General features: G+C 42.6%; 1 protein-coding gene across 5 annotated transcripts in view; it reads right to left on the bottom strand.

Annotated features, from left to right (window-relative positions):
* Positions 1 to 14,019, bottom strand: part of actn1 (actinin, alpha 1) — a 53,830-nt gene that overhangs the window by 17,360 nt on the left and 22,451 nt on the right. For 3 of the 5 annotated variants that reach the window (XM_076748491.1, XM_076748489.1, XM_076748492.1), the window contains exons 2-8: positions 11,178 to 11,292; positions 10,026 to 10,145; positions 5,964 to 6,050; positions 5,266 to 5,353; positions 2,515 to 2,593; positions 1,807 to 1,888; positions 856 to 941 (exon numbers count right to left, since the gene is read on the bottom strand). In XM_076748491.1, coding sequence (XP_076604606.1) covers positions 856 to 941; positions 1,807 to 1,888; positions 2,515 to 2,593; positions 5,266 to 5,353; positions 5,964 to 6,050; positions 10,026 to 10,145; positions 11,178 to 11,292 — 657 coding nt within the window. The remainder of the gene's footprint in view (positions 1 to 855; positions 942 to 1,806; positions 1,889 to 2,514; positions 2,594 to 5,265; positions 5,354 to 5,963; positions 6,051 to 10,025; positions 10,146 to 11,177; positions 11,293 to 14,019) is intronic. The other 2 variants (XM_076748490.1, XM_076748493.1) reach the window with 1 other exon arrangement.

The following is a 14,019-nucleotide window of genomic DNA, read 5'->3' as shown; positions in this document are numbered from 1 at the left end:
ATCCAGCTGAACTCTGCCCTTCTGTCAGTCTCATACAGTTGACTGTCATTGTTCCAGCTGTTTGCCACCCAAAGTTTTTGCTAATTTTCTCAAATTTTCATTGTTCTTTGCACTTCGGTCAAATCATATTGTTTTCAAATGTGCTCCATAAATAAACTTGGCAGCACAGTCTCAGAGTTCGTGCTCCGCTTCAAAGTAGCAGTCAAGCTAACACACAATCAGTCATTGTCTCCCCGACACAACACTTCTTTCTGCAGAGGAACAAGGAAACAGACTTCCCACTTAAGCCCGGCAGCACGTAGCTATTAAAATTAAAAGACAGCTTTCTGCTCGACTTTGGAGTGCCGGTTTTAATTTCATTCATTCTTCCACCCTCCATTTAAGCTGTCGCTCTCAAGGCTGAACATAACCATCCATTTAAATGGTTACATCTCCCCCAGCACGCCAAACTTCAGGCTTATTTGTTTCTCTCCGTCAGCCACCATGGCTTTTATCACGGGCAATCATCATCATTTATCAGACAAACTTCGCCGCACCTCCCACTCCGCTCAGCTTCTGTTCAGCCGAACAAAACCCTAATCGGGGTGAACGTGGCGGCCCGCGGCACCGTAACGAGGTCGACTGGAGATACGCTTGCGCTCACTGCCTCTAGGAACAGAGTGTTTGTGGTCCCATCATGCATTTGGTGGCGTGAACCATGCGGAAAGTGAAAGAGGGTGAGCCCTGCAGGGGGTTCGCTGTGCACTGCAGAAAGAGAAGGGTGCTGTTAGGAGAAACACACGGAAGTAGAAACGAGGGAGGAGAGGGGTGAGGAAGAGGAGGAGGAAGAGGAGGGAGACGCTGCATCCAGGATACCTTCTGGGCGCCTGAGAAGGCGTGGTAGAAGCTAGAGACGTAGGTCATGATCGCCTTCTCGTCCGGACGGGCAGTGCCCACAATGTCTGCGGGGGAAGAGAGGAGGTCAGGGAGGGGGGGGTGGGGGGTGGGGGGGTTTGAGGTTGTTAAACAGAGCGCTGATAAATGGAGACACAGGAAGTAGAGCCGGGGTTCAGCTCTTCACATAAACAATATCCAGAGTGGAAAGAAAAACATGCGGTGTCACTGTCCAGATGTGCCTAACGGGGAGGACTTGATTTAACGTTTGCAGCCTTCAACACAGAAACACACACACACACACACACACACACACACACACACACACACACACACGTTAGAATCTACAACTGCACCACATCAGCAGAAATGTCTATAGGCTTTGATGTATTCGTAAGGCGAGAATTGCATAATTACACTCAATGGAAAAAAGGATGTGTGTCTCCCTCTGTGTGCACAGCTGCCTGTCTGAGCGTTCACACCAGAATATAATCTCTCAGAGGAACCTGCCTAAAGACCAACGAGCTGCGTCCGTCATCTGGAATCATGTGTCTGGTGGTAATATTCAGAACTTCATCAAGGTCAATTTTTGGGTCTGTTTTCATAACTCTGCCAAAACAGAGGCAGTTGTTGCGGTTCAGCAGTAAACGTGTAAATCGATGTAAGGAGGAATGTGAAGCTCTGCCCGTTTTCACACCCGTGCACACCTGGTTAATCGCTGCAGGAAAACAGGCGCGGCTGAGAGATTGTAGGGTTCGGGAAGCTATAAAAAAAATGGGTGGTGCAGGCTCCATCCACATCCTGAAAGGAGCTTTTCATCACCTTTCAGACCTCTGAACAGCACGTCTGAGAGAGTATATTTTGGTCTTTGAACACAGGAAAATGTTTCTCCTCCTCCTCATCCTTTGACACTTTTCCTCCCGGCCTGCTCACCTTCCGCGTCCAACATCTTGGGGATGTCCAGGTACTTCTCCGCCACGTCGAAGGCCGTGTTCAGGTTGGTCATGGGGTCGTCCTGTCAACAGCAGACCATCAACACCTTTAGACTTAACTCACTGAAGCAGCCTGGTTCTAAAGAGCAAACATTCTACAGCAGCACGCTCTCTCTACGAGAGGACCACATGTGCAAAAACAGCACGAAAACAAAGACGATCAATTATCTTTCACATATTTCTCCAAAGTTATCTTATTTTATCTTATTGAGATACTAACTTAATAATAAAAATCATCGTTAGCAGTAGAATTATTTTGTAGGAGCACATCCACTCAATAAAAACTGACAAATGGGCAACTAGAAAAAATAGACAATATGGATGAATGAGAAATAATTTTTCTTTCCTTTTCATATTTTATCATTTATCAAGATGAACGCTTTGATTTTATTAATCAAATCACTGTTTTCTACTTTTTGTTGTTTCAAAACTCAGTGGCACAGACTCCACAGTCAGATAATAGCATTATCACGCATCTCTGTGAGGCTGATTGTGTCTCAGCAGGATAATCTAAGACAGGAGAGCTTACAGCTTTTGTTTCCCCTTGAGGAGCTCTTTCACTTTGTGCCTGTGTTGGTTTCATTCAAACATTGGAAATGTGGTGAGCTCATTGTGGTTTCTCCGTGTGTTTGTCACAACGCTCACTCACCTTGCGCAGTTTTCCGTAGTCAATGAGTTCTGGACGGTGTCGATGAATGAGCGCACAGAAACCCAAACCATCTTTCCAGCTGAAACACACACACACACACACACACAGAGGGAAACAGTTGCGATGAGGGTCACAGTTAAACACCAAGCAGAGGAAAAAGGAATCTGACTTTAATCTTTGATCGAGATCATTCCCCTCCATCTGTCTCCCTAATTAGTTTCAAGTCACACACCCACATCCTCCCAGCAGCACGCGTGTGTTACTGTAACGCAGCGGGAAGCTGACCGCTATCAGCACAAATGAGGGAGGATAGGTTATCTAATGTACCACAGAGTCCAAGTCTCCAATTAAAGTTGCGCCACAGACTCTGAAGCTGGAGAAATGACATGCCTCGGATGCTTTGTCATGATGAGGTCAAGTTCTTCAATTGAGTCGAGTTATTTTCTGACAAGAGGCGAGTTTTCCTCACCTCGTGCATTCTTTGTTTGATTTTAAGAAAAAAAAAAAAAAAAAAAAAAAACGCATTTATTGGACATATCCAGATTTGATATCGAGGTCTAATGTTGAATAAGACAATGTTGGTGAGCGTTTTGGAAGAAACTCCATCTATAGTCTATGATGTCAAAGGAAATCAGTGTTTTACTCTTCGAAGAAGGAAAACTGACCCCTCAAATTATTTTCAAGGACCATGAAAAAATTGTAAATTGCTATCATTTGGCTTTTGAGGTCCAGATTCTGGAACGCGTTCAGAGACAAAGACATTCTTGCTCGGCCACTTTGTACAATGAACAGACACACGACTTGGGGACTGGTTTACTTTCATTTTCCAGAGTAATTTTCTTGGCACGTGGTCTCAGGGCGACTTACTGACTTACAGATGTGGTCCAATTCTTTCAGAATGCTTCAGCTCCAACACAATGCTTTATTTAGACATCTGCTGTGTGTATTTACAGCACTTCTACACTGTGAATTTTTGGACATTAATGCTACACTTGGCTGTGTTTTGCCAGAAAAATTAATGATGTATTTTTTTTTTTTCAAGGCCACTTGTGGGCAGCACAAAAGCTGTAAACACAATGTTGACATATCATCACCTTAAAAGGGAATAAAATAAAACAAAGCAGCTGCCTATTTCCACATGGAGCAGACACAGAACAACATTAGCATTAATTTGAAGCCATGTTTCTGTCCACATGTCCACATTCTCTCCCCTTTAAGCTCCGTTTTGGTCTCCACCAAACCCAGAGGACAATATGGACATCTTTAGCTGCTAAATGCGCCACTTTGTTCACAAAGCAGCTGCGTCTGTCTGCAGTTTGATGCTGAGGAGGAAGTGTACAAAGCTAAAAGTGATTTAAGTCATCAATTCTGATTCTGATTGTAGCAGCTTTAAAATTTGCTTAAGCACTAATTTCCACTAATTTCTGCAGAAATGAAGGTTAAAAAAAAAAACACTTATGTTATAGATACAGTGCTCGAAGAGAAACCTGCAGGATCGAGACCCGAGTGAATCAGCGTGCAGGGAAATATACAGTATACACTGCAGTGACATCTGGAGTTGTGTTTGCAGTTTTATTTTCGCCTCAAAAAAGACAAACCAGATGTGACGTACGGGAGAGCGGCCAAGTTTAACAGTAAGAATTCTGAATGTCAGTCCTCGTTTTGACTCGTAAATGCTGAAACGTATATTCAAATGTGGAAGCTACTAAATTTATAATCTGCCACAAAAGGTCAAGAACATTACTGCTAAATCAAATTTCGTCTTGACATCAACGATCATGTGTCTATTTAGCTGGAAGACATATTCTTAGTTCGGCCTTCTGCGGCTCATTGATTAATGGCCTTGATGCTGAAAGCAGTCTGTCTGTGAATGCAGCATGATGGGATGGCGCAGTGTGATCTCAATCTCAATTTGGAGGCGTTGTGGAGGATTTACTGGTGCTCTCTGCTCGCATGGCAACAAATTAGTGGGATGGGTTATTTAAATGTATTACTTGCCATAAAAAGAGAGAGGGGCTTTTACAAGGCGGCTCTGACACCTGAAGCAGCAGCACCTGAGTGCTCGATGAGAAAGACTACACGTGCTGCTCTCATCTGTCAGAGAGGAACCACATCAAAGGCCTGGTCGCTGCGCCTGCCCCGGGATCATCAGGCCTCTCCCTTTACCTTCCTCTCAAATGACCTCCCCTCCACCTTTCTTCTCGCCTCAGCTTTCATCCACATCTGAGGATCGGAGTGGTCTTCTTTCAATAATTCAACACGCATGGAGGCTTCCTGTGACGCCGACTGAGGCCGGACTAAACCCACTTGTGGCAGCAGGAACAGACACGCGGGGGTTGAAACGTGGATGCTAACGCCCCCGTTTCCTGTTTGATCCACTGTGTAATAAAGGTGAAAAATGCTAAAAACAACATCTTTAAAATATCAGGTGATTATTGGATTAGTGGATTATAATGCAGAAGTTAATAATGAAGACAAAGCATTCATATATCCCTGTTTGTTTTTGAACCGCTGGCTCATTGTGGCCTTCCCATCTGAAGTGAGGAGGTTCAGACCAAATAAAACTTCAGGTGAGATGATGCACCCCTGCTCTTCACATTCTTTGGTCTAATTTTCGCAGCTTGACGCGGATATTTGACCTCTTTGCGTACAGCTCCACACTCTCACCTCGTTAAGTGTAAGTGCATCTCGGCATGTGGTGTAAAATAACCTTTTCAGTTGCTCGTTATGTCTTCCTCCCCAAAGCCTTACCTGATGTGAAAGTTTTGGATATTGACATTCTTGTAAGGCGCAGTCTTCCTCTGGCACCACAACAGGAGGCCTTCTTTGGCAGATGTCTCTGCGGTTGGAGAAAAGGGATCATTGTGAAGTTGGAGAAACTCTCAGGCTTTTACTTTGACCGACTGTCAGCTAATCCCTGTTTAGTGGTGGATTAAGTGGAGGTGAAGTGAATGCGGAGCATGTGTGATTGTTGGGATGTTTCATGCTCTCGTGTGGGACTTGGAGCGGTGTCTGGTATTGGTTTGTACACAAACAGTAAATGTTAAATACTTTAAAACTCACTACATTGGAATCTAAAGCTTAACAAATCAAGGATGATCACTCCTGACATTTAAATTGGATTACACCGTAAGCACATTATAAAATATACGTTAACCGAGGAGAGGAGCACAACATAAACATTTCCACTTCCAGAGGAAAAAGGCAGTGAAACGTTCACATTCAAATGAACATGCATGAGCTCAAGTCTGTGTGTGGTGCCATGTCGTTTTCTTAAGGTCCGCGTCACAAAGGTCTTCACACGGAGACACTGTCAATGAAAAGTGTTTTCAATTGCAAATGACGACAGTGAGCAGGAGCTCTTTTCAATCAAGTGAATGAATAAGAAGCGTGTGGAAACGTGCCCACACACACAAACACACAAACACAAACACACACACTCACACTACCTTCCACAGAAATGTCTTGGATGGCGAAGCGGAGGATTATGGTCCAGATCATTCCCAGGGTCATCTTAGCGTTGCCATCTACGATCTCTGAAAGAAGGGCAAAGCAATAACATTTACATTTTAGGCTTTTGGCCATGCGGGCTGAGACGGCATCTTGATCTGCATATTTTGGTCGAAACTGAAATATCTCAACTAATTAATGGATATATTTTGTACAGACAATCGAGGTCATGTCCTGAATTTTCATCTAGCACCATCATCAGGTCAAAATTCTGGTTGGTTTGTCTACAAATACATGCAAAACTAATCACATTCCCATTAGCCTCTGCTGTACTTTGTCTTCAGTTCTACTTAGTGTTTGCATGCTAACATGATGCTGAACAAAGTAAACATTATACTTGATAAACACGAGCATCTTAGCATTGTCATTGTGAGCATGCTGTGTCTTTACACTGGTGGAGGATGAAGGACGACACATCAGGAAGAGACAAAGACAGATAGTACATAATAGTGTGTACAGATATGTATTTCATTGCTAACGAAACTGTAAGCTCTTGGTCTTGTTCGATGTCCAGGTTACTCACTTCAATTTTGAAATCAAGCCTCTTTTTTTCTAGCCTCTGTGAGGCACTTTGTGTTGCTTTTTAAGTATGAAAAGTGCCATATAAATAAATAAAGTTTAAAGTTTAAAGTTCAATGCTCTTGAAACCCACGATGTCTAAAAAGCTTTTCTCCTAAATTCAAGTTTTAATGTTTGTTTGGGTGACGCTTGACCTGAAAACCAGTGCTGACTAAACTTTTATCCACAGAGATTCACCATATGGAGGACGGTAGAGTAACTCTAAATTTCTGGATTTTAACTATTACAAACTGTCAACAATAAAGAGTGTACGAGAAAGAAATACTGCCCCAACATAAAATAACTTCTAGAAAGCAAATGTGAAAGAAAACCTTTCCGTTAACCATCTTTTTCAAAATTACAGCCATGTTTTTAAAGCTGTACGATGTGTTTAAGAGCACCTTTCACAGGCCTTTTGGCACTCCGATAATCTGTCAATTCAACACCAAAACACACATCCTATAGGACACGACTGTCCACACAGGCTCAGGTTCAGTGAGGGGGAACTACAACTGTGAGCGCTAAGCTCTTATGAATGAAACGTGTGATGATTCAATCATTTGAGGCCGAGTCTGTTAAGCTGTCGATCAGCTGTGTGCCTGCACTTGGAGGCTGTGAATGAACTGCCTCCGTCCAGTCCTCTCTGTGCTGTCGATAATGAAAATCCCCTCTAAAAGGTCGCTCTGTTTGCCCGCCTTCAATAATCATTCGTTTCTCCCTCTAATCCAATAAGGCACGGGGCACGGCAGCTCCACAGCCGCTCGACTGTGATGGACAAACTTGGACTGCGAGTTGTCAGTCAGACGTCTGTACGTGTAACGCGCTGTGAAAGACGGCTCAGATTGAATTAGGGGGCAGAAAAAGTTGCGCTCGGTGGTTCGGGCTGACATGCAGATACATGCTGAGATTAGTCCTAATGAACATGACTGATCAACCTGGGGGAGGAACACAAATCCTGTTAAATCCATTTCAAACTGCAACCCCCCTTCACCCTCCTTCATCCCTCACCCACAACAAACCCCCCCGATGAGTCGCATGAACCTGAGCCTTCAACTAGCCCCGTCCCACCGCCGCAGCTAGCAGGGAGCTTGGCTGCAGGGCCGATCCACCAGGAGGGGATTCCAGGCAACTAATCTGTCTGGAATGCTGGTCTGGCTTAGGAGTTTTTATACTGGCCTCAGTGCGCTGCAAAATAATCTCCATTTTATGAAGTAGTTTTTGTCCTTTTTTGAGCCAAAGAGTCTCATTTTCTTAAAAAAGAGTGAAGGAAACTAGAACAATAATCTTAAAAAAATGAAGTAGAGCTGAAATGTTTAGTTAAAATCTAATTAATTCAAATCAAATCAAACAGTCTCAGGTGTGAATGTTTGCTGGTTTTCTTTGCCTTTTACTGAGACAGTAGTTGAAATATTTGTAGTCTCTGTGCTGCTGGAGTTCCACAGGGATCTGCGCTGGGCCCTCTGCTCTCTGCTGTCCACATTAATGATTCACCAAGCGTGATACAATCTGATGCTTCTCGTTTTGCAGGCAACGTAATAATATTTAGAATTATTACTAAAGACCCTGACACAAGAACACCTCCATGGCATGAGCAATTAGTGTGAGCGGTTCACTTGAATTCCACAGCCATATTTCAGAAAAGATTACAATAATACCTTAGAAGTTTTCAATTTATGGAAGAAAATTATATAAACCCCAGATGAGATCTAACCTTGAAGTTTGGTCTGGTGTCCTTATAAATTAAAACATACAGAAAAAATGAAGAAGGTCAGAGAAGAGCTGCAAAACTGGTGTGTTGTTTGTTTTGCCTTGTGGAATCTGGTGTGGAGGATTTATATCCTGTGTCAGAAAACTTTCAACAAATGTCAATAAAATAAATAAATAAACCAAAAAAAAACACTAATTACAGACATGTCCTTGGGCTCTGGGAAGATGTTTCATTGCTTTCAGACATTTTACAGATCAAATGATGAAGTCCTAAAGAGCCATTTCTGTTGACTTCTGTCAAGATTAGAGCCGGGTGTTGTTTCAGATCTGTCAATATTATTCTCAATATGATACCTGAATTTCATTAACGATACTAAAAGGATAACTTGCTAATCAAGTTTGTTAAATGTTGTATGTAAATAAAAGCTTTTCCTTTAAAATTGGCAAAATTCAATTTTTTGTGATTAGATTAGAAACAATATGAAAATACTGTTTTGAATTGGTGACAAAAATCTTAATAACAGACAAAAATGAGAATTTGGCAACATGAGTGTTCAAACATGCAGCATGAGCAGGCAGGGGGAGAGTCATGAATCCACGCAGAGGTAAAAATATGTGAAGGATTACGGATTTTTTCAGTTGCAGGTCAGCGTTTGTTATCAAAACATTTTCCTTACAAGGATTTCTTTTGACACGGTTTTGTCTGACAGCGAAAGACGCAGAAAAAGCTTCTGAACGGCAGCGTTAGATGGGTCAGAGGTTATTTAAAGGCTCGGTTCAACAAAAGTTCCAAAGAAGCACATTTTCCTCCCTTACATGTGCTGAAGCTTTATGATATCATCCCAACACAATAAGCCTAAACAGAAGAAGAAGAAAGTAGTTCCAGCAGGGATTGTTGTCAGCAAAGGTTTGAATTGTCCAGAGAAACCAGGAGGTTGTCTCTGGTAACACAAATTCCTGCAGAGTTTTTCAAATGTCATCTTTCAGTGCTTTGAGCAACACAATAAAATGTCTGTTCCGCTGCATTGTGCTGCAGAAGAAGTCTCAGACGGATATCTCAAAACCTTGGCACTCAAACAGAAAATATCTGCATGGCTAAATACCACAAGGGGTAAGTAGAAAAACATGTATATTGTGTGAAGTGACCCCGTAAGAGCATTTAAATATTCAGAGATCACTTAGTGGACAGTTTGGGGTTTCTGTTTGCGACACACATGTGCAAACTCTGTCAATTCCAGAAAATGCCAGAGGGGTGTGTGTGGCTGTGAAAGAGGAAGACGGAGAGAGAGAGTGAGAGGGAAATGGGAGTGTTTACTCGGCTAAAGAGTTGTTTATTCTCCGATGGGAGGAGGACGGACATCCCCAAGTTATTTGTGCTGAACAATGAGCAGCTTCAGCCCCTGAGGGGATTGCTGATCCTAAGATCTGCTCTCAGAAAATGCACTGCAAAGCACAACCGGGCCGGAACACTCTGGAATAAGGATCTCATTAAACTGCACAGCGGCCAGTGTCACTGCCATGGGAACGACAGAGAGACAGAGGGCCAGAGTCTACGCTATACATAACTATGTACACCAGATTGGTAGAGACTGATTTGGCTGATGGCCCCACTAAAATCAATAGGTGGCCTCTGAGATGTAAACAAACTTGGAGAAGGTCAGGTGACTTTGTGAAAAATCCCTGACCTTCATCTCCTGATGGAAATGTCACTATAAGACAGGTGTGACATCACTCACCCTCTGCTCCGATGGACACCAGCTTCACTCCTTTGCTGGCGATGAAGTCGAGTGCTTTGTTAACGTTGGAGATCTTGTGCACTCTCATCTTGCCTCTCTCTGGTTTGGCCAAGCGTTCGCCTAGACAGGAAAACACAAAAAGGCAGACACATAGATGATGACTGGCACGTCTGGCAGGTTATCTAAGAGCTCATCTTTAAAATAAATAAGATTTTGTTCTGGAATAATACATCAAACAGAAGAAACTGACTCCAAGACCAAATGCATGACACTGTATGTTGAAGCACAGCTTTCCTCAAAACGAGTATAGTTTTTCAACATTACATGGTATTTCTTGTTGTTTTAAAGCATTCTGGGAAATGTGCTTCATCGATTGATACCATTCTCACACCCGTCCAGTAAAAATAAAGCTTCAACCAGGAGACGATTTGCTTAGCTTAGCATAAAGACTGAAAACAGCTATCCTGTTTCGGTCCATAGGTCAGGCTATCAGCTGTCTTTGTAGCACTTACATGCACGATATAATGTATTAATTAGTGATCTTAAGATGTGCTGGTGGCCTGACAGTTGTTTCCCTCTGTTTCAAGTCTTTGTGCTAAGCTATGCTAACTGGCTGCTGGCTGTAGCCTCAAGTTCAAAGACACACTGAAATAACTGTTCAGGCTTTCGGTATCTGCCAAATATATTTTAATAAAATCGTATTTGAGAGTTTTTTTTCACTTCTTGTAAAACCTTCAAATAGCTTTGATGACTCATCTTGAAGAGCATACATACATTTCTCTAATGTGATTTGGAGCCACTAGCTAACTCAAGCCATCATAACCACACTTGACTGTTAGCTGGGGAGTTGTAGGTACATCACAGTAGGCGATGTGTGTATTGAGTCACACCTGTTTTTCAGTAATCCAATCAAATTTGAAAGATGATGCCCAGATGTTCTGTTTCACCTCGAAATGCATCACATTAGAAAACCTAAAGATGTTCTAAATTCAGATTCACTGAGATGTGAGAGTGGTATCAATCTTTTCTTTTAACTTTCAGCAAGAAAGCAAACGAGCACATTTCCTTTAAGGCTAATCCAAACTCAGCATGGGACAGTACTGTCCATGCAAACTGTTTTCATTCAGATAATCCTGTTGAGTAAGAGTTTACCTGAGATGACCTCCAGCAGCAGCATGAGTTTCAGTCCATCCCGGAAGTCCTCCTCGATGTTCTCAATCTGCGTGCCTGCTTTCCTCAGGTGAGAGTTACACCAAGCTGTAAATGTCTACAGAGATGGAAGAAAGGGAGAACAGCAATCATCAGCCACTGCACTTAAATATCATCTGTTGCAGCAGCCAAGTTTGATTGTGAGGCCACCGGAGTCTCTTTATGTTGATAGTGAGTTATCAGTTTCACACTATATTCTACAATCTGTTGACAATGGCAGCACTCCAATGCATTAAGCCCAGCAGGGCTGACCTCACCAAAGGCAGAATTATGTTTTGGGTCAGTAAACATTAGGGCAGCAGGTTGGTGTACAAGGAAGTGAGATTCTTGTCCAACTTGAAGATGCAGGTTCAAGCCTGATCAAGTTTTTCAAGCACAGTATTGACCATGTTCACCATCTTAGTTTAGCATGTTTACATTTGCTAATCACAGTTGAGACTGATGGGGATGTCATTAGTTGAGGGATAATATCAGGATTACTTTGCAACCTAACTCAAAACTACAAATGTCAAACTCATGGTGATGCTACAAGACAAATGAAGGGATCACCAAAGTCAGCAGGATTCATCATCTGAGAACCATGAACATCAATACCAAATTTCCATCCAGATGTTGATGACATATTTCAGTTTCTGGACCAAACCAGTGGACTGAGTGACTGACCATGCCGAACTAAAATCTCTGCTTCACCAAAACACCAAATCACTACCAGCTCACTGAACCAGGCCTGTTTACTGATAAATATGTTTCCTGTTGGTTCATTCACATACTCCCGCCCTTTCATGGGAGTCTTTCCTAACAAGCTTAGCACACTGGAGCATTGTGTACTGTATACAGTAGGTGTAGCAGGCCTGGGATTCTCTGGCATTGCTGGCATGCTAACATGCTAATGGAAAACATCTGGAGCAGGATCTCAGCTGCCCAACAGGAGCTGGCATGAGGAGTGGGCCCGCCATGCACCCTGCTGTGAACGCCTCTTTATGAGTTCCCGGGTTAATTACACCCAGGGCTGAAACACCAGGCACCATGTTTCCACCAGAGAGCTGAAGGAGGACCTGCAGGAGCAGAGCCAGGCATTTATGAAAGCCTGCACTGTCTTTCTCTGGCCTGCCTTCCTCTGCCGGGGAACAACAGCCACTTAAAAGTCACTGGCGAGCTGGTCCAGAGCACTCGTGGAACTTCCGCGATGAGATCACTCTAAAACTGGAGTGGCGTGAGGTTTACACGACTATCAATAAACTGGAGTGTGGAAGAGCCGGGTTTCAGATGTGTACGAGTGCGCTGGCATGTGGTGGAGTTCCAACCAATGAAAAAGCCAAAGGAAACTGAGGATACTGTAGAAGATGTGGAGGGAAAAGGGCAGATTACATGGTGTTTTATCTCCAAGGTTAGAGCTGACAGAAAAAGACCAGCACTGAGGATTTATGTGCCACTGGCAGGCACACGCCCTCCAAAACATTCTGTATTCCTCTAAAGTTTGCCATGATTTAAGACAAGCTCCAAAAGGCACTAAGATATTTCAATTAATCCTAATCAATAGTCCCTTTAGCGGCTTGCCAAAGATTTGAAACTGTTGAGGCAGGGCTGTGGTGTCAGCAGCCAACATGAAAACTGTATCATTTAATCAAGTGTTGAGATAAGGCTGTTTCTGGCTCTGCTGAATCAGGTTCTCACAGTGTTGTGTTTTTTGAGGTTGTTTTTCAGTGTATGAGGTAATTTTTGACATGTGTCACATTCTTTCCTCTCTCCCTTCCCCTTTTTTGTTCACTTTCCCACCACTTAATTAAACACAAATAGCCTAAAAAAATGAGGGAAAACTCTTGCGAACTCTGCAACCCCGAATGCCCGCAAGAGGTAACAGAAAACGTTGACCTATAATACACTGATATCCTGTTACCATATCATCAGCAAACTGCACAAAGCCTTGAACAAAAGCATAGCAAAATGAAAGAGACCTCCTTATACCATAATTTAACATAAGGCAGAAGGTATGAAGGGGAACGGGACATGTGTTTTCAGTAGATACAATGAGTGTATTTTTACTTAAAACTCCTGCTTAGTGCTGCCCTAACAGGACCGGACAGCTGAAAATGTTAAAAGGCTTTGAGTGGAATATGGAAGCCTGTAGGGGACTTTATTGAAATGATCATGCAAACTTGAAAATGAAAATGTAATTCCATGATAGCCTTACAATTTTCCATTTATGCGACTGCCATTTGGGTCATAATGAAAATGAAAACACAATAACCCCAATTTGCATTTTCATTTCCTCATATGCTTGTTTGGTGACCATATTAAAATGAAAATGAGAAAAGCTGTTTGACATTTCACCTTAATCTGCTCTGAAGTTGACAACATTCAAATGCAATAAGAGAAACAAACTGAAAATAAATTTACTTATCAACATGCGCTAAAGTGACAAAATGAAAAGGCACATTTCTAACAATTTGAGAATGAAAATGAAAACAGCTTAATTTCCCCAGTGTGGGATCAATAGTCTTATCTTATTTTATTTGAATGAAAATAAATGAACTGATAGTCTGAATAAGATGTTGCTTTGTATGAATTCTGTCAGGGCCAGGTTTGGTTTGATAACATTAGAGTAAATAAGACGGCCTTTGACCTCTTCTTACTGTAGTAGTGAAATTATCTGGGCTTCCACAGTGCAAAGAGCACAGTTGTGAAAACGACTAAAAGTTCACAGAAGGAATGTTAGCTTGTTAAATGTGCTGGAAGGAGGGTAAGTTTAGCTGCTCCGGGCTGGGTGACAGGCCTCCTCCTGACA

This window comes from Chaetodon auriga, chromosome 14 (assembly GCF_051107435.1).
Source record: "Chaetodon auriga isolate fChaAug3 chromosome 14, fChaAug3.hap1, whole genome shotgun sequence".
NCBI lineage: Eukaryota > Metazoa > Chordata > Actinopteri > Chaetodontiformes > Chaetodontidae > Chaetodon > Chaetodon auriga.
Note: the sequence above shows the minus strand (reverse complement) of the source record. Positions and strands in the feature narration are given on the sequence as shown.